Genomic DNA, 18,774 nt, shown 5'->3' on the forward strand with positions numbered 1-18,774 from the left:
TCTGTGTGCACATAAGAAGAATACTGGATCCAGGAGTGCAACTCCTATGTGTTGAATCCAGGTTATTTGGGAGACTTTTCTGTTTGTAGACTGTCCTATTAGAGCCTAATATTCACCATCTATGCCAGACAGTTCTAGTACAGATGCATTAGATGGGTCTCTGAAGTTTGTTTGGAAGGGTGTCATTGGTTGGGGATTATAAAAACACATTTTAGGATGTAAACTCACTTATCTGGGGTTATAAATTCAAGCACTAATTTCCTTTACTCCTTCATTCATTTACTTAGCCACCCTCCCATTCAATGGTGTTTACTAAGGACCTACTCTGTGCCAAGCAGTATGCTAGGTTCTAGGGGTAGAGAGTTTAATACTGGAGAGACCAGTAGTCCCAGCAAGGACTAAGTCCATGAGGGAAGATAAGCCCAGTGACTGTAGTGCTGGGGAACCTGTGTCCAGAGCTCCGAAAGGACGCAGTAACATTGTCTGGGCATGATGAGGTACATCCTTTCATAGCTCCATTCAACAAAAGCTAACTGAATCAGGCATCCTGTCGGGTACTAGAAATATAAAGCTAATTCTTGCTTGAAACTTTACCTGCCTGGCAGTCGGTGAAGCAGGGTTCTGAGTTTCAGAGATTTCCAGTGCATGGGGCCAGTGCAGGACAATGGGGAAGAGAATCGTAGAGAGGTGTGTCTATTGGTGGATGTGTATGTTATGTGAGGAGTGTAGGTTCCTGCTGGGTCAGGAGGAGTAACTGTTTTTTCCTTTTTCCTTTCTTGAAATTATTCACACTCCTTTGCCATTGTCACCAATTGCTGTTCCTGAACTGGTTTTCTCCTCTCCAACTCTGGGTGTCTGTTATGGTTTTCTCAGTTTGACAGCTCTCAGTTTTCTCAATTGTTCTGTGCAAAGTGTGTTCCACGGACCAGTGGCATCAGCATCACCTGGGGATTTGTTAGAAATGTGTACACCTCACTCTGTGTCTGCCAAATCAGACACAAGTGGACATGGGTGACAAGAGCATAGCCCTTCAGGTGGTTCTGATGCCTGCTCATGTTTGGGAAGCGCTGATTTGGAGGAGCCCTGATATCCTGTGTTTGACTTAAGGCATGGCAGAATACAGCAGTTTCCTCCTTTGCCTCTTGGACTCACGTCCTGTGAAGGCAGCCATCCTGGGTGCTGCCCTGGACTTTAGAGGGCCCAGTTCCAGTCTCAGCTCCACAGTAACTTTCCCCTGGACCCTGAACACAGTCCAGCAGGACTCTGGTGTCCCCCACTGGAAATTAAGGCTGTGGGCCCAGAGGATCTCCTCCCCTACTTACCCATCGTCCCCTTCCATACTGAGGCAGATGCTCAAGGCTGAAAGGTGGCTTGGCCACAATGAGTGAGGGGGACCTCAGATGTGGGTGAATTTGGGTATCTCATCATCATAGTTGGGCAGAAACTAGTAAAAATAGCAACCGGGGCTCTTGATACCAGGCCTGGGAGAGCCAAGGGCAGCAGACGTGGGAAGGGCCAAGGAAGGGCCAGGAAGTTCTGGAAAATGATCCATGTGTCTTTCTCCACCTTTCTCACCACCAGACACCACGGCAGATGCTGCAGTGGGCCAGCCCCAGGACAAGTGGAGCAATGGTGAATAGTCTGGTCATGGGCAGAGTAACCTGCTGGAGGGGGCAAACAGGAGGGGATACCACATAACCCCCACTGAAGATGAGCAAGGGGTCCCTGAGCCAGTCACCCATCAGGAGTCCCATGTGTGTCATCTCAGGGCAGATGAAGAACCCACAGCAAAAATGAAACTCAGGGCTCACTGATCCTAGCTAGTCCTCTGACCATGCGGAGCCTCTGATTAGCCATCCCTAAAAGCAACAGAATTAGACCTGCTTTCCCTGTTTCATAAGAACAAGGTAAAAATTAAAATAAATACTGAGATAATGAAAGAATAGAAATAAAAAACAAACCATCATTCCAATGGTCCCCTCATGGCTTGGGAGAGTGAATGCTCTTCCACAATATCTAATCAAGGGAGTGCATCCATACCTGAGAATCTGGGTGCATTTCAGAAGCACTTTGACTCTTCAGAATCAAAGTGTCTCAAGAACACCCAATATTCCTTAATAAGGCAGGGAAAAGGATGAACCCTAGGCCTTATTCAATAAACCGACAGAAAATTTCATTTAAAGTAAAATCTAACACAAAAGTGTTTTAAAAGTACAATTTTTACAATCAGGACCAACAGGTGGATGGCACCCTTTACTTCCCCCGACCGCTCACCTGGGTCCCGGAGGCAGCCTCTTCACTCCCCCAGTCTGGAAGCAGTTGGCTTGCCATTGGGTCTTCAGCATATCCAAATGATGAGCATGTCTGAGGCCTTGGCTCTGCTTCATTCTGCTTTTGGGTACTGCCTTTTCCTAAATGAGGACATGTATGCAGAATCACATATCGACTTTCATCAACCTTTCCCAAGTTTAGGAAAGGAGGTCGGGGAGATATTCAGAAATAATAGCAAAAGGTCCAAATACAGTGAAAGCTGAGCTGCCTGCCATCCATCCCCCTCTGGTCTGTGCTGCCAAAAACATCTCCATAATTATGTATACATGTCTATAGAAGCCCCTTTTCAAGACCCTAAGGCAAAATGTTCTTAGACCACTTGTCTACAAAATGTTGAAAGGCTTTACAGGTTAGAAAAGGTTCAGCAGGCAAACCATTTGCGAAACACTAAAGTTATTTTTCAAATAATTTTATTCATCTCACAACAAACAAGTTTCTTCTTTGGAGGACTCCTCAGACGCTTCAGTGTGCTAATGGATATTAGCACAGTTTCCAAAGACAGGATTTGAATTTGCAGGCTTTAGCAAACATACTTAGCAGGGAACCCCTATTTTCCTAAACTACTTATTAAGGTCATTTGGAATAATGTAGTGTGGATTGGGAAACTTTGGTTGGAGATCCTTAAAGGTCTCTCAGGGCAGTACTTTTCAAGCTTTAATGTACATTTGGATCAGCTGAGCTTTTTTTGGTGCGCATGCTGATTCAGTAGGTGTGGGGTGGGCTCTGTGAGTCTGTATTTCTGACAAGCTCCCGGATGATGCCGATGATGCCGACCCATGGACCATGCTGAGTAGCAAGGGTGTAATTAGCAAAGAACAATTAAAGAAAGTTTCCCCATTACCCATAAAAGTAGATTAACCTGCATAGTGTGTACCTTTGTCATGCCAGAATGGAGAACTGCTGTCATTATCCTCCAACCTCAGTGATCATAAGCAGGACATGCTGTGACAACCTTTCCACAGCATTTTCCTTGTGAGGAGAAGCTAAGAACTGTGTTTTCATCAGCACTGTGAGTTTTCTACAGTGACTTCCATTTTTTATATGGGATAAGAAAAATAACCAATTCCAATGACACATTAAACAGGCAGTGACTGCTCAAAAGGAGGTATAATCTCATTTTCTTTTCATTCCAGCTAGTCCTCATTCCCTAATTTCTAACATGAAAAACAGATGGACATAGAAAAGAGAAGCATTGGAAAGCAGGCCCTGCCTCTGAACCACAGATATCATGTGGAGGACAGAAAAGTTCAGGATGTGTGACAAAAATTTCCTGCAGTGTGTTCACCTCAGTCTTTATCATATACTACCTGTTTACAACTCTTCATCATAATTTAATTAAGATAGAACCCAAGGCCAGACATGGTGGCTCACGCTTGTAATCCCAGCACTTTGGGAAGCCAAGGCGGGTGGATCACCTAAGGTCAGGAGGTCAAGACCAGCTTCGCCAACATGGCGAAACCCTGTCTGTACTAAAAATACAAAAATTAGCCAGGTGTGGTGGTATACACCTGTAATCCCAGCTACTAGGGAGGCTAAGGCAAGAGGATCACTTGAACCCAGGAGTTGGAGGTTGCCATGAGCCAAGATTGCACTATTATACTCCAGCCTGGGCGACAGAATGAGACTCCATCTCAAAACAAAAACAAAAAGGATAGAGCCCTTAGAAACCTGGTGCAGTGGAAATTAGCAGCAGATCAGAACAATCTCCTTTTGATTGCTTCTTATGAAACAATTCAAGGCTTGTGGTTTCTATTCAATTTGTTATAATGACAGCGTTTAATCATGGAGTCTACAGCAGCCACCACTAAATTGAGGTCACACATGTGACTATTCAGGCATGGAGTACCTAATCTATAACTAAGATTTCGCCCCTGAATCTCTGGAGGCTGTGTCATTAATTAACAATGCATTTATTTAAAAAATAATATGCATTACAGCCTTTAAAAATGTAGCCTTGACTTGGAATGAGCAGAAGTCTGTGAAGGAAGATGGATATTACTGGCAGTGGGTATTACTGTGTAAAGGAAGAACTCAGCCATGGAAATAGCGCAATCACATTTATTCAAAGATGTATAATTAAAAGTCTCCGTTTCTAATTTCTCAGAAGCCTATACTATAAACTCCGCTTGCAGCTCCTTTCTAATCATCAACTCATAATTGAAAGTGTTAAAGTTTTAGTTCCTATGCTTATGCATGTTATAAAAGCAACATAAGACATACAAGTTAAAAATTATTTGGTGTCATCCTGGGCTGCTATATATATATATATGTATATATACATATATACATGTATATATATATATATATATATATATATATATATATATATTTTTTTTTTTTTTGGACTTTAGGCTCTAGGGTACATGTGCAGATCATGCAGGATTGTTGCATAGGTACATACATGGCAATGTGGTTTGCTGCCTCCATCTCCCCTGTCACCTATATCTGGCATTTCTCCCCAAGTTATCCCTCCCCAACCTCCCTGCCCCCTGCTGTCCCTTCCCTAGCACCCCCCCGCAACAGACCCCAGTGTGTGATGCGTCCCTCCCCGTGTCCATGTGTTCTCATTGTTCAATACCCGCCTATGAGTGAGAACACGTGGTGTTTGATTTCCTGTTCTTGTTTCAGTTTGCTGAGAATGATGCTTCTAGATTCATCCATGTCCCTACAAAGGACATAAATTCATCGTTTTTTATGGCTGCATGGTACATATGCAATAAATATTTTTAATCGTGGGGGAACAATGAAAAAACAGTGACCCTTAGCCTAGCCCTGTCTTTAATCATGAAAGCTTGTTTCAACTGATTGACAAAGGATAGTACTTCTCCAGGGGAAGGCTCACTGTATTCCATTGCAATTAGTCCACGATCTACTGCTGATTTATCAAACTATGTCTTTTATAGTTCAAAATATAAATATATTTTAACAGGATAGGAATACATCAGAACATGTATATTTCTGGTTAGAAGGCAAACAACATTGTAGTTAAATTTATATCTTGGGCCTAAATTGGTCTATATTAAAAGTTAAGGTTTTTTTTTTTTTTTTTTTTTTTTTTAGATGGAGTCTAGCTCTGTCACCAGGCTGGAGTGCAGTGGCACAATCTCGGTTCACTGCACCCTCCTGCTCCCTGGTTCAAGATATTCTCTTGCCTCAGCCTCCCAAGTAGCTGGAATTACAAGCATGTGCCGCCATGCTCAGCTAATTTTTGTATTTTAGTAGACATGGGGTTTCACCATCTTGGCCAGGATGGTCTCAATCTCCTGACCTTGTGATCCACTCTTCTCAGCCTCCCAAAGTGTTGGGATTACAGGTGTGAGCTACCACGCCCAGCCCAGAGTTAAGTTTTATAAAATGAAACCTCACAAGTGTATGTTGCATGGGTTTTTTCTTAATCAGTTCATACATCCATATACCAGTATTTACCTGTCTGTTTCCTTATATGTGTGTATACTGCTTAACATAATACTATGAGTAAAATTGTCTTACACACATTGTTTTGCTTTTTGGTGAAGGCATCCGGGAATTTTCACATATCTATGATTTCATCAGGGAGATCACTGACTTACTCCTCTCCTGTTGAAATTTTTTCCCTTTTTTGTCAGCAAGTGTCTTATTAAGGGTGGGAAACTGGCATTTTACCTGAGGAAGCTGGTTTGGGGAGGCGGCTTTGAAAAGGTCGCATCCCTCTGGCAGTCATGATGGGGTCAGATGCCGAATGAACAATGGCACTATCTGCAGGGCGCTGGCCGTCTGTGGAGGAAGGCACTTCACGTTCAAGGGTTTGGGCTCTCATGGAAGAAGCTGCGGAAAAGGCTGACTGGAGAGGCAGGAGAGGTTCAGTGTCCTCTGGGGAGTCTGGCTGGCATAGGTACCGTCCTGTCGTGCGATTTCCCGAGTCTGGGAGTGGGAAGGTTCCAATCCCACTGTCCAATGTTCTCATCTGGCAGTTGGATTCTGAGATAGAATGACAGAGAGAGAAAGGATTAGAGAAGGCTCATATAAAAGGATTAAAGAATCATGGAAATTGGGGTATGGTCTGGGGGAAAGGTGAAACCTAAAAGGAAGAATTTAAGAAAAAGGAAAACGATAAGCATTTGGAAACAGTATTAGTGGTGTAGTAAATTTCCAGTGAGGCACATGAAATGGACTTTTTGAACATGAAAACATCCGCTTCATATGTTATGAGATAAGAAGACCAGCCTGTTACGAGCAGCAGTTGCCACTTGTGCATATATCCTGGATAGGTCTTTAGAGTTAGAATAGAAGAGGAACAGTCATTAGAGACGAAATTGTGGTCACCCTTATTACAATCTGGGAATCATATGACTTCAACCAATTAGTTGAAATTTATTAACTGAAATAATGAGTAATGAGCACACATAAATTGAAGTGATGTCCTAACAATGGTAATTGTGTATCTCTTGCATGAATGATCACCCATTCAACAGTTGACTAAATCTCTGACCTCTTAATTTGACTGTGGGGACAATTAATTCATATGCCAGAAGGGTCATCCCAAAGAGTACCTTTCCCATCATAACATCACTTATCATGTGGGCTTCATTCGACCCAGTTGGCACTTGAAGTCTTGTGAGAAGGCCGTGAGCCACTTTCTTTCACTCTCACTTTATTCAGTGACAAAACTCATCAGTAACCCTTTGGATTTCTTGGAAGTCCCAGGGATTCCACTATTCTCTAGAACAAATTAAGGTAATTTCACCATGTATGTGAATATTCTGTTAATCTTCAAAAAGTTTTATATACAGAGAAAAGTATGGTATTTGAAAAAATTACTATGTATTTAATTTCTGGAATGGCGGTATGGTTTATCCAAACCAATGAGGCAGCTTCCAAGATCTGGATGTCATCCAAAAAGTCTCCTGTTCATATGATAATCTTGGAATTAAACTTCCTAAGTTTCATCTTAGAAGCATCTTATAAGTCTAGTACTGCGTAAGACAAACTTAGCCCTGTGTTAGGCATGGTGGGGCGTATAATAGATTATGACATAACATTTGTATTAAAAGCTCAATAGCTCACGCCTGTAATCCCAGCACTATGGGAGGCTGAGGCAGGCAGATCATGAGGTCAAGAGATCAAGACCATCCTGGCCAACATGGTGAAACCCTGTCTCTACTAAAAAATACAGAAATTAGCTGGGCATGGTGGCACACACCTGTAGTCCCAGCTACTTGGGAGCCTGAGTCAGGAGCATTGCTTGAACCTGGGAGGCAGAGGTTGCAGTGAGCTGATATCACGCCACTGTACTCCAGCCTGGCACCTGGAGACAGAACAAGACTCTGTCTCAAACAAACAAACAAACAAACAAACAAACAAACAAAAAAACCCTCAATAGCTACAACTTCTTTGGTGCTTTAGGAACAGAGGCTTGTGGAGCTTGTGGAGTTATTTCTGCTAATGACTAATTGTTAGAACCCCTGTGCAAGAGTCTTAGCCTCTCGAGGTCTCAGGTTCCTTTTAGGATTGCTGTGAGGATTAAAATAATGTTCACCATTGAATCCTTAGAATTTACAATGACACTAAGCACACTGTGAGACAGCCAAGTAAATGAGTAATTAATGGTAACATATACAAAATGCTTAGTATAATTATTACATATTAGTAGATATTTGATAGGTGAATAGCTTATCCTTCAGTATCTTTTATATACAATCTCACTTCATGCTCAGCAATTACTATCCAAACTTCAGAATTTGCCTATTACCCTACCGTCCTCCTCAAAACCTCTTTGCTGGGAATTTCCTAATACTTAGGCAAAAATAAAGGGATGGGGATGTGTATAGAGTTGGCTTTCCTAGGCTCAAGGAAGTTTGGTGTTTGGTTTTGGAAGTACTAGAAAGATGAAGTCCCTACTTAAGAGGCTTCAGTCTTCACCGGGATATTTAGTAGGAAGACACAGATACCCTTTTTTCTCCACTAGGGTATCATTTAGCCATCTCATATGCCCTGGGATCTCAGAGTTGGGTCGTGGACTCTTAGGATTCCTGAATCATACAGACACACCATGAGAGGTGCTTTTCCTTCCCGGGATTAGAAGGGCTAAGTTTTAGCTCCATTCACTTCAGGGCCTCCACCTGGTTAGCTTTATTCTCAACCAGCCTTACAGATTATTTATGATCTTCTCTTTTCATTTTCTCCTCAATGATAGAATGGTGTTTTTGAGAAAGGATCAGCTGTTTGCATGGGGAAACACTGCCAGAGAAGTAAAAAAAAAAAGACCCTGCTATTCAGACTTCTGTGTCTTTTCTTAATTTTGGCCTACACATAAAACACTCCAGATTTAGCATGTCCATGTGTTGCAATTGGAGCAATTCTGAAAGTCTGAAATGTTTCAGACTTACAGGAGTAAGTAGATCTTCATCAGAACTGATTCAGTTTTTGAAGATGAGAATCAAAGATTCATGGGATGTAGCAGCTAAGATGTGTCAGACCCTATGTGCCCCAGGCTGCCTGCCCTAATAATTTACACCAGCATCCTCAGGACCGCCTATTCCTGAATCAAGGAGGGCTCAGCAAGGCAGGACATTCGGGGCACTTTTCCTTTCGAGAAGACATGTCGTCAGAAGTTTGGTGCTTATTATAGCTATCAGGAGTTCTGTTTTCTTTGTATCATCTCTTCATCTTCACATATCTATAAGGCAAGAACTATTATTGCCATTTAGAAATGAGGAATCACAGCTAAAAGAGGTTAAGCAACTTGTCTAAGGCCAGATGCTATAAATGAAAGCCTGGACTTGAATCTAGGCTTGCTTAACTACAAAGACAATGTTCTTAGCCACCAAGCTATGCTGATTCCCCCCAGAAGCAAAGGTAAACCCCACAGTGGGCTCTGCTCAGTTCACAGCCATTGAGACAGCCACGTGAGCAGAAGGCTCACAGCATGGCCCCATGGCTTCTAGGCAAGGTGCCCAGCTTCTCTTCTGAAACTGGTGCTGGCCCCAGAATTCTAGCTTGGTTCCTGGGCTCCCCATTCTGAGGCTGGAGTCCACTGCCAACGTGCCTGGCATCTAACTGGTTGTCTGGCCCAATGCAGGATGCCTATATAGTTCTGAGAATCCCAATTGCCTAGTAACTCTTCCTTCTGCCCTCTTGAGTTGAATCCCTAGACTTCTTGCCAGGGTTTTCTTAGAGCTTACTTTGCCCCCGGATACGGTTTGGACCTGCGTCCCTGCTACATTTCATGTTGAGATGTAATTCCCAGTGTTAGAGCTGGGACCTGCTGGGAGGTGTTTGTATAAGGGGGTATATCCCTCATGTATGATTTAATACCATCCCCTTAGCAGTGAGTGAGTTCACACAAAATCTGGTTGTTTACAAGTGTGTGGCACCTAACACCTTCTCTCTTGCTCCTGCTCTTGCCATTTGAGACACCTGCTACTCCTTCACCTTCCACCATAATTGGAAGCTTCCTGAGGCCCTCACCAGCAGCTGATGCCAGCGCCATGCTTCCTATACAGCCTGCAGAACCATGAACCAGTTAAACCTCTTTTCTTATAAACTACATGGCCTCAGGTATTTATTTATAGCAATGTAAGAATGGCCTAATGCACCTGCAGCTTGGAAGACAGGCACTCTTCCAAGGACAACGTTTTTCTGGCTTTGTCTCTCTCTTCTATGTATTTTAAGGCACATAGAGCACTTAACCCAGTCTTCACAAATGAAGACTGAAAAAGCAAAATGAGAATCTTGGCTGCCTTTTCAGTTTGGCAATAGGCGCCATATACAAAGCCCATGTATGTTTGTCTAACCTATAACACAAAGCCATGGGCAGTTGCAGGAAATAAGGCAGAGGAGGAATTTGGAGGTAGAAAAAATGTTGAAGGTGGTCTAAGTCTGGTGCCTTTCTGAGGACAACATTTTCTAGCATCAGTCCCCTTACATTTCTTTGCTTTTCTTTCAACACCCAATATTATTATACCAGAGTCTATAAAACAGGACTTTTACAATTCTTGAGTTCTCTGATTCTCTAAGAATTGCATGCCCTAACATTAAGCTCAGAAACCATTTGCTATTAAGGCCATTTTTTTTTTAATTTCTAAAGATTACAGATGCCAAATGTACTGAATGTGAAGGATTCATTCACTATGAAGTGAGGTGTGGACAGTCAGGGTCTCAGACACTTGCCAAGTTTCCCCCACAAGAAAATTTCTTTGGAATGCATAAACCTTTGGAAATGGAAGCTTATATTGAAAATGCTGACACCATCTTTATGTAGTTTCTTTAAGACACTAGTCTTTTTTTGCAGTTCATAAAAGTATTGTAACCTGAATTACAAGTGTTAGATACTGTACTTCTGAAGCCAGGTTTTTTCTCAGAGAATTTTAAGAACTCACAAAATAATGACATTGTTATAGTAGGAACTAAGTTCAAAGGGGCGAGCCTGCCTCCCATCTTCAATGAGGTGATGCAGTATTGCTCTCAACAGATGTGAATTCCCATTTCTGGCTGTGAGTATAGTTGCCCACAGGGCCTTGCTAATGAGTTCAAGGGTAGGGTTGTTGGATGTACAAACAGGCTTCATTCCTGCAAGTTCACCAATTACATCTCTGATTCTGGTCAGCCCTCTCACCTGTTCCCATTGTTCCATCTCCCTTCTCTCTGTCTCTCAAGGTATTAATAAATTCTCATACTTCACCACCACCAAGTCCCAGGCAGCTCATGGAATGACTTAAGGCACTACTTCCCAGTCCTTTTAAAGTTGTCTTATACAAAGAAAATACACAGTTAGTGGAGGAAAACACCAGTCCCCAAGACAACTGGTCAACTGAGGGGTGAACAAGCTCCTTCTCAGTATACCTGGCACACATTCAGAGCAGTGGTCAGCAGAATGGTAGGGAGTCTTATAGAGAATGGAGTCCCCATTCTCTTTTACTGACACCTTGAATACATTGCCTTGCATATGTTTGGTATGCAAGGAGGAGACCATTACAGTTTCCTAGAAGCAAACACAGGACTTTCTGTAAGGCTCTCCTTTTGGAGGAAGAATGTTAAGACTGCTTGGGGCAGTAATGTTGTTTGGCACCAGACTTTGTAACAGGAAAGTTACTGTGTCTGAGAGGGACATGAACAGGCAAGATGGGTGTGGTTCCATGTGGGATGGTGGCAGAGAATTTTGAAGAAACATTTCCACTGGGGATTTTCAAGTTAGGGTATGTGACAGAAAATACCCACACATCTCACCAATGAGTGTTACCCTGCTGCTCCTCATCCCCAGCTGCCTCAGCATCTGGCCTTAGTATCTTCATCTGCAAATTATATCCCACTATCTTCATTATAGGGGTGCTTTGAGGACTAGAAACAAAGCATGTGATAAGCCTGGCACAATGCTTGAAATAGGCACACTGTTGTGATTCAGAAAATGGCAGCAGTTCAAAATAAATGTTATTAGACTATAAGCATCCTGCAGGCATAATTGGATTTGATTCACCTCGTCAGTTCTCCCATATAAGTGGCTCCTGCTCCATGATTGCTCTTATTCTACAGTATGGTAATTATACTCCCCAGGTTTCTGACTCTGTCACCAGTGCTCAGCATCATACCTAACACGTAGTCAGCCTTCACTGATGTGGAATGAATGAATAGGTAAATGAAAAAACAACAAACTTTTAGAAGAGTCTTCTTATCGTTAATGGATGTGCACCTCTTCTTGTGAAATCTCAATCTGCTTCTTTTTGCTCTGACTTTAGCAACCAAAGCAAACAGCTGACTTCCCTTTCTGTAACTATTTTTCACATGAAGCCAGACTTCATTAATTCAGATGGCCACAGAGATAACATCATTCCGAATCCTGAATATTTCAATGATGGATTTCTTAGTACTTTAAAGTCCTTGGGACAAGAATAGATGACCAAGGCAAAGGACAGCCAACAGAAGGCTGTTCTAGCATCCTCCTCAGTCCCTGCCCCAGCGCACAGCATCACTGGGCCTGAGGGTCCCAGGTCTAGGAAGCCAGTGTGGCACATCCTGAGAGATTCTAGTTGCTAAGTGGAATGTTGCCATTCTGTTTAACACCAGCATCCATTGGAAGTGAGAACTAAGTTCTTACTACAGAGTCACTTTCCTGGGGTCATTTGTAGTGAGTGGATGAGATTACTCAGGAACTTCTTAGGTGCATTTAACCAGAACACTGAGTTGCTTCTCTTAAAGCAAATCTGTTAATGTGGTTGGCTATTGCCTTAGTTCTGTTAACTTGTTTGACTACTGCCTTTGTCTATTTTGCATTCCTATAAATGGGTACTTAAGACTGAATAATTTATAAGCAAAAAGGTGTATTTCGTTTATAATTCTTGATGATGCTGGCATCTGCTCAGCTTCTGGTAAGGCCTCAGGAAGCTTATACTCATGATGCAAGGCTGGTGTGTGTTACATGATGAGAGAAGTGGGTGAGTGCCAGGCTCTTTTAAACAACAGCTCTCTGGTGAACTAATACAGCGAGATCTCACTCATTACTTCAGGGAGGGCACCAAGCCATTTAAAAGGGATCTACTCTCATAACCCAAACATCCCCCCCCCCCAACAGGCCCCAGTTCCAACACTGGGGGTCACAAGTCAACATGAGATTTGGAGGTGACAAATACCCACACTATAAAAACGATGCTTCTTCCAAACTTGTTTTATGCCATATTTGTTTACATAGCAACATCATCTTTATAAATAGCTGCAAAGAAAAAAAGTTGATTTCCAGCACTATTTCAGTTAATATAAATTTCCAAGTGAGTGGGATATGAATTAGCAATGATTTTGGGTGTTTGGGAAATGCCACTAATTTGTTTCGCAGCCTTTTCTTCTGCAGATTCAAACATCTCCATCTTTTCTCACAGATCCAATTTCACATATCTGTAATGATTTGAATTTGTAAACTCAAAACTCTTTGTATTATTAATGTACCTGTCCAAAGAGATTAGTATAGGACAGGCTTAAGAAAACCTGAGTTTAGTTCTAAGTCATTCTGAATATTCAGATAAATGAAGTGAGAAGACTATACACTTCAGAATTGGAAAGACTGAGCTCAAAGACCTGCTTAACTACCTGCTTGCTATGGGACAACAAGGACTTTTTAGAACTATTCTGAATGAAATAGTCATAGCTCATTTTAAATATGCCTGGCAGAGTGCTCATTACAAAGTAGACACTCAGTAAGGTTCCATAACTGGTTGTCAGGGAGAAGTGAGGGGCTCTCTAGGTACATAACACATACACTGCCATGGAATCCAAGGCAAACCAAATTGTTATTTGTGCAGCTAGTGTCATACTGCAGCATCTGCATACATTTTACACAACAACTACCCTGGTTATTTCCCAAGGAGTTACCTTTTGGCAACCATTTTCTTGGGGGTTAGTTCATCAAAAGCATTAATGAATGACTGGTGAATATGGACCAATATACTTGAGGTAGCTGCAATCTGCCTCATGTAAAGAAAAGGGAGAGTCTGGTTTTTTTTTTTTTTTTTTTCCGAAGAATCTATGTTGGAGGCAGCACCTTTTTAAAAGGCTTTTTTTAAAGCCTACACAAATGATGTCTGCTGATGCTCCCTTGTTTACAGACTTATGACATTCTCAGGTAATAGTCCCAGAATAGTATGCCATCACATTCAGTAACTTACAGCACATGGATTCTAAAAGATTATATTTGCTTCTGTGCAATGACCTACCCAGTTACAGATTCAAACAAATTATATCAGTAATCACATTTTCCCCCTCTTCAACCTTCATTCGTAAATCCTACAAAAAAAAAAGAAAACTTTGAAACTCAAACTTTTTCAATTTGAAAACTTCCACATAGCTAGGAAAGTTTCAGCCAAACATAGAATGAGGCTCCAACACAATTCAGTCAGAAAGAGTGACTCATGGGTGTTCAATATTCATATCTTATTAATTGGCATGCATTCCTATAATGCAAGTGGTCATGTAAATAAGTCTTTGTAGATGGTCTCTCCAGGTTCCTAAACATCTTTAAGCTACATGTAGTATTGGCAGCAGAAACTTAAACTACAGATGGAAAAACAGATCTCTTTATTTGCACATCCTTCTCTTTATCTGAACGGCTGAAACAAGCTAAAAAAAAACTAAGCCTGTTGCCAAAGCCACATCAATTAAATGTCGGTTATTCATTCTAAGTTTACCCCACGGCTTTCTCAAAGTAGTAAAAAATTATTATAATGGTTATTTATTCACAACCACTGAGTAACTTTTGGCTGTGGCATTAAGATGACCTTCTGGAAGGGTAAATTCACTCTGATGGCTTTGGAATTCATGAGAATACTCAGCCTCTAAGTTCAAACTGGATTTTAGCTTCCTGAAATTTGAAAAATGAGCAGGAGAATATAAATTTGTCTTCTCATCTCTTGCGCTGTCTTTGGGTAATGGAAGGCCAGACTCTGGGAGTTTGGTATGGGAATGAGTTGCATAGGGGATGAATATTTTTAAAATATAGGGAATTAAAATAACAATTAAAAATGGAAAAAAAGTGGACCATGAAATTCCTTAGTAAAAATGAAGGCGAAGTTATTTCAACTAATATAAAAGAAGTGGCACCTCAGGCTAAGCTGGTGTCCAGTGACTCTAATATTCTTTGTCTGACAGTAGCATCATGCAAATTACTGTGGTAGGATGTAATTTAAGGATATAAACTGGAAATGGTCATAAATGTATTCCAGATGCCCACATAGACCATGCCTTTACAGAAATATTTCTTGAATTTATTTTTATATACAGCTGTTATAACCCCTGGAAAAAAGAATTCCTCAATGTGCTGCGTCTTGTCACTGATACTGAAATGGCCTTTCTAAAGTCTTCAGAAAGGTTATTGATCTAGCATTCCAGAATATGTTATGCAATTTTCCAAACACTTCTTGAATTTTTGAAAATTTTAATAACTGTCACTATACTCTTGTCACTCTACACTAAAAAATCCTGAGGTCTTCACATAACTGCTTCAGGTCTTGCTATGCTACTATGCTTGTCTTAAAAAACAATGACTAGACTTGCACACAGTACTTACTGTGATATATACGAGTGGGCTAATGTGATCCCTACAGTTTAATGGCCAGCATTTGTTTGACGTGGTCATCCGACTTAGGAACACAATTGGATCCCAGACTCCTAGGTCTTATTTTATGAGTTATCACTTCCTCAAAGTCCTTGTCTATGAGAGTAGGACACAGAGTTCTCCCAACTCCTCACAAAGCAATGATTATCACTTAACCACTTTTCTATCCATATGTTAAGTCTTGCTCTCCTTAGTTTGACATTTTTCTAACTAAGAAAAAAAAAAACAAAACTTCCTTTAGTTAGCAAAACATTCTAGAGTACCACAAAATGCAGAATCACCATGGCTCCAGCCCTGATCCTTAACTGCCATTTTTCTAATTGAAGAAATGCCAACTTATCTCTCCCCCTTTTCCCACTGTTATCCTTGCCCATTCTCTTAACAAAATTACTCTGTGCTCAACCTTCTTCCCCAAATCCAATTATAATTTAGCTATTTGTTTGTATCTTCTCTTAATCCACCTTTGGGCTGGTGCATCTGCAAGGCATTTAAAGCCTAAACATGTGCTTTTTACTGATTCTCCTTTGTTCACAGACTCATTACATTCTCAGATCACATACCCAAATTAGTGAGTCATGATTTTCTGTTACAGAAGGTACAACGTGTGGATCCTAAAAGATTATCTTTGCTTGTGTACCACAATCTACTCTTTCCCATAGATTCACTCCATCTCTAGCTGTCATGCCAAAATGAAGTGAAAAGTTGAACAATTATTTGGTGAATCTGATAGACACAGATGGCTACTATGAGCAGTTCTGTCTCTTTAAATCTCTTCTACTTCACATAAAGTTTGTTGAATTATATGGACAACTGCCTCTGCTCTTAATTTCACCTGCCTGGATAACATCTGCCTTGATAAGACACATGAGGGAAGGGAGGAAAGAAAATAAATTGGGGTACAATGCTGCAGGAAGAGATTTAAACAAGCTTTGTCAAGAAACATATACAAACAGGGAAGCATGGGAAAATTCAGACCTATCAATTTAGCAACTGATGAAAATTTTATTAAAGATATTTACAGGAGCATTGGAGCCAGATCACCCTATTCATTATTGCACTAACTTTTCTAAATTAAAAATTTGAAGTTAGATATCTACTCTAAGAGTATAAATAATTTTAGTCTGTTTATATTACTGTAATTACAGATATTTAATCAAAGTCTTCATAAAGATAAGAATTTAACGTGCAAAAATGTGTTTCTTCATTTGACTCTGTATTTAATCAGTATTAATTACTTTTTCAATTATATGCAAAAAGAAGAAAGCTCAGGACTTCACAACCTTAAGCTTTTAAAAAATATTCATTTTACTATGTTTTACTTGCTTGTAAGGATTTTAATTACTATAAGATAATCTATTTTAAATGAATATCAAGGATCATTTACTTTTCTTTTATGCTACTTTAGTTGAAATGCTGGTGAAGAGAAGGCTGAAGTTGAGATGAGTCTATCTTTCCATTTCAGTGGCCACCCTCCACTCACCAATATCCCATGGCTGTCTCTACAGGAATATAATAAAAGAAGTAATGAAATCCAACAGACCAGGGGATATAGATATGGGTAAAAATACATATATGGGTTTTTGCTTCCATCCATGAAAAATTAAACTGGTACAGAAATACGCACATGCACACATACACAGTTTTCAGATATTGAAAGATAGAAAGCACAGAATGATCTCTGAACCAAGGAAAACAAATGAAGTAAGCCCAACAACTACTCCAGCCAACGGCCTGGAGATGGTTTCTAGACTGAAACACAGAAGAAATACAAACATAGCCTGGAGGTAAATATAGATGTTAAAGGGGACAGGTATGAGGATCAAGGCAGCTAAAATTTGCAGGGCAGATGTATACTAAAGAATGGAGAACACTAGAAATAGTAATATATTGAAATACCCTAGCTTGGCTGTGATGAATACATTTTGAACAATCCTGCCAATTTCATTTTGCCCACCCTGAGCTCTGTAGGGCATTATGTTCCAAGAGCTTGTAGTCTGAGACATCTGGCATCTTTGCAACCAATATCCTGAGAAACAGGGCCCAGGGGCCCATACATCCTGGACCTGCAACTGTGTAACTGCCTACCCCACATCCTGTGTGAAACACAGCTTTAAATATAATTTTGTTGTTAGGCACCACCCCCCACCCCCAACACATACCTTCCCCTAACCTGCTCCTTCTCCTTCTGTAATAATCTGCTTACCATCCCCTGACCCTAAACTGGTATAAAAATGTTGACCACCCTTTGTTCTGGGCCGAGAGTTTTGAGCCGTTGCTCGCTCTTGGACACCGGCCATTAAAACTGGACTCTCAACAAACTCAGAGCATGGTGCTTCTGTTTAAACTTGCTTGGGTATAACAATATGATCTATATATATTTTGTTTATTGTGAGGTTTCTAACATATATGGAACTAAAATATATAACATCACCACAAAAAAATGGGAGAGGTTACAGGAAAATAATCTGTAACATATTATGTAAAATAGATTATAATAAAGTAACAATATAATAAAGTTACATTTAAATGTTAAGCCACTCACTAAAACAGGAAAACAAAGAGGTATAGCTAATAAGTTACAAGTGGAAATAAAGGATCATTAAAAAAAAATTCAAAAAGGCAGAAAAAGAGGAAAATATAAAGATGAGACAATCAGAAAATAAATAATCATATGATAGATTTTAACCCAACCATTTAGATAATTACATAAAATGTAAATAGTTTAAACACTCCAATAAATAGGCTGAGACTATCAGATTGGATAAAAGAAAAATTTGTATATAAAATATACCTATTTATATACTGTAGGTAAGGCATTCATTTTAAATATTAAAAACAGATATGTGCAAAGTGGGACAGATAAAGATATAGCATGAAAACCCTAATAAAAAGAAAACTGTAGTCACTATGCTAATATAAAAAAATATAAACATTAGAAAGGAAATATTACCAGGGATCAGGAGAAACGTTATAGTTTTAACAAGGTAAATTTATCAAGACATTATGATCCCAAATATGTATAATAACAGAACTCCCAAATTATGAAGTAAAAAACTGACAGAACTTAAAGAAGAAAGTGTCAAATCCACAATTAAAATTAAAATTCTCTTAGTAATTAATAGAACAAGTAGCGAGACTATCAAAAGGTACAGAAGATCTGAACAATATAATTTAACAACTTTGACCAATGTGAATTTTACAGCACACTCTACCCATCAAGGGCAGAATACATATTCTTGTTAGGTGCACACTGATTAAGATAGACTATATCCTTCATCATAAAACAAGCCTTAGAAAATGTAAAATCATTGAGGCCATGGAAAATATGTTCTCTGACCATCAGAGAATTAAACCAGACATCAATAGAAGCA

General features: G+C 40.2%; 1 protein-coding gene across 15 annotated transcripts in view; it reads right to left on the reverse strand.

Annotated features, from left to right (window-relative positions):
• The window catches only part of NCKAP5 (NCK associated protein 5), a 986,396-nt gene that overhangs the window by 58,711 nt on the left and 908,911 nt on the right, over nucleotides 1-18,774 (reverse strand). For 14 of the 15 annotated variants that reach the window (XM_074399885.1, XM_074399884.1, XM_074399883.1 and 11 more), the window contains 2 exons: nucleotides 5,974-6,288; nucleotides 2,275-2,411 (listed from right to left, as the gene is read on the reverse strand). In XM_074399885.1, the coding sequence (XP_074255986.1) occupies nucleotides 2,275-2,411; nucleotides 5,974-6,288 (452 nt within the window). Of the gene's footprint in view, nucleotides 1-2,274; nucleotides 2,412-5,973; nucleotides 6,289-18,774 lie in introns of those variants that run through there. The other variant, XM_074399898.1, reaches the window with a different exon arrangement.

The sequence above is a fragment of the Saimiri boliviensis genome, chromosome 5 (assembly GCF_048565385.1).
Source record: "Saimiri boliviensis isolate mSaiBol1 chromosome 5, mSaiBol1.pri, whole genome shotgun sequence".
NCBI classification, from domain to species: Eukaryota; Metazoa; Chordata; class Mammalia; order Primates; family Cebidae; genus Saimiri; species Saimiri boliviensis.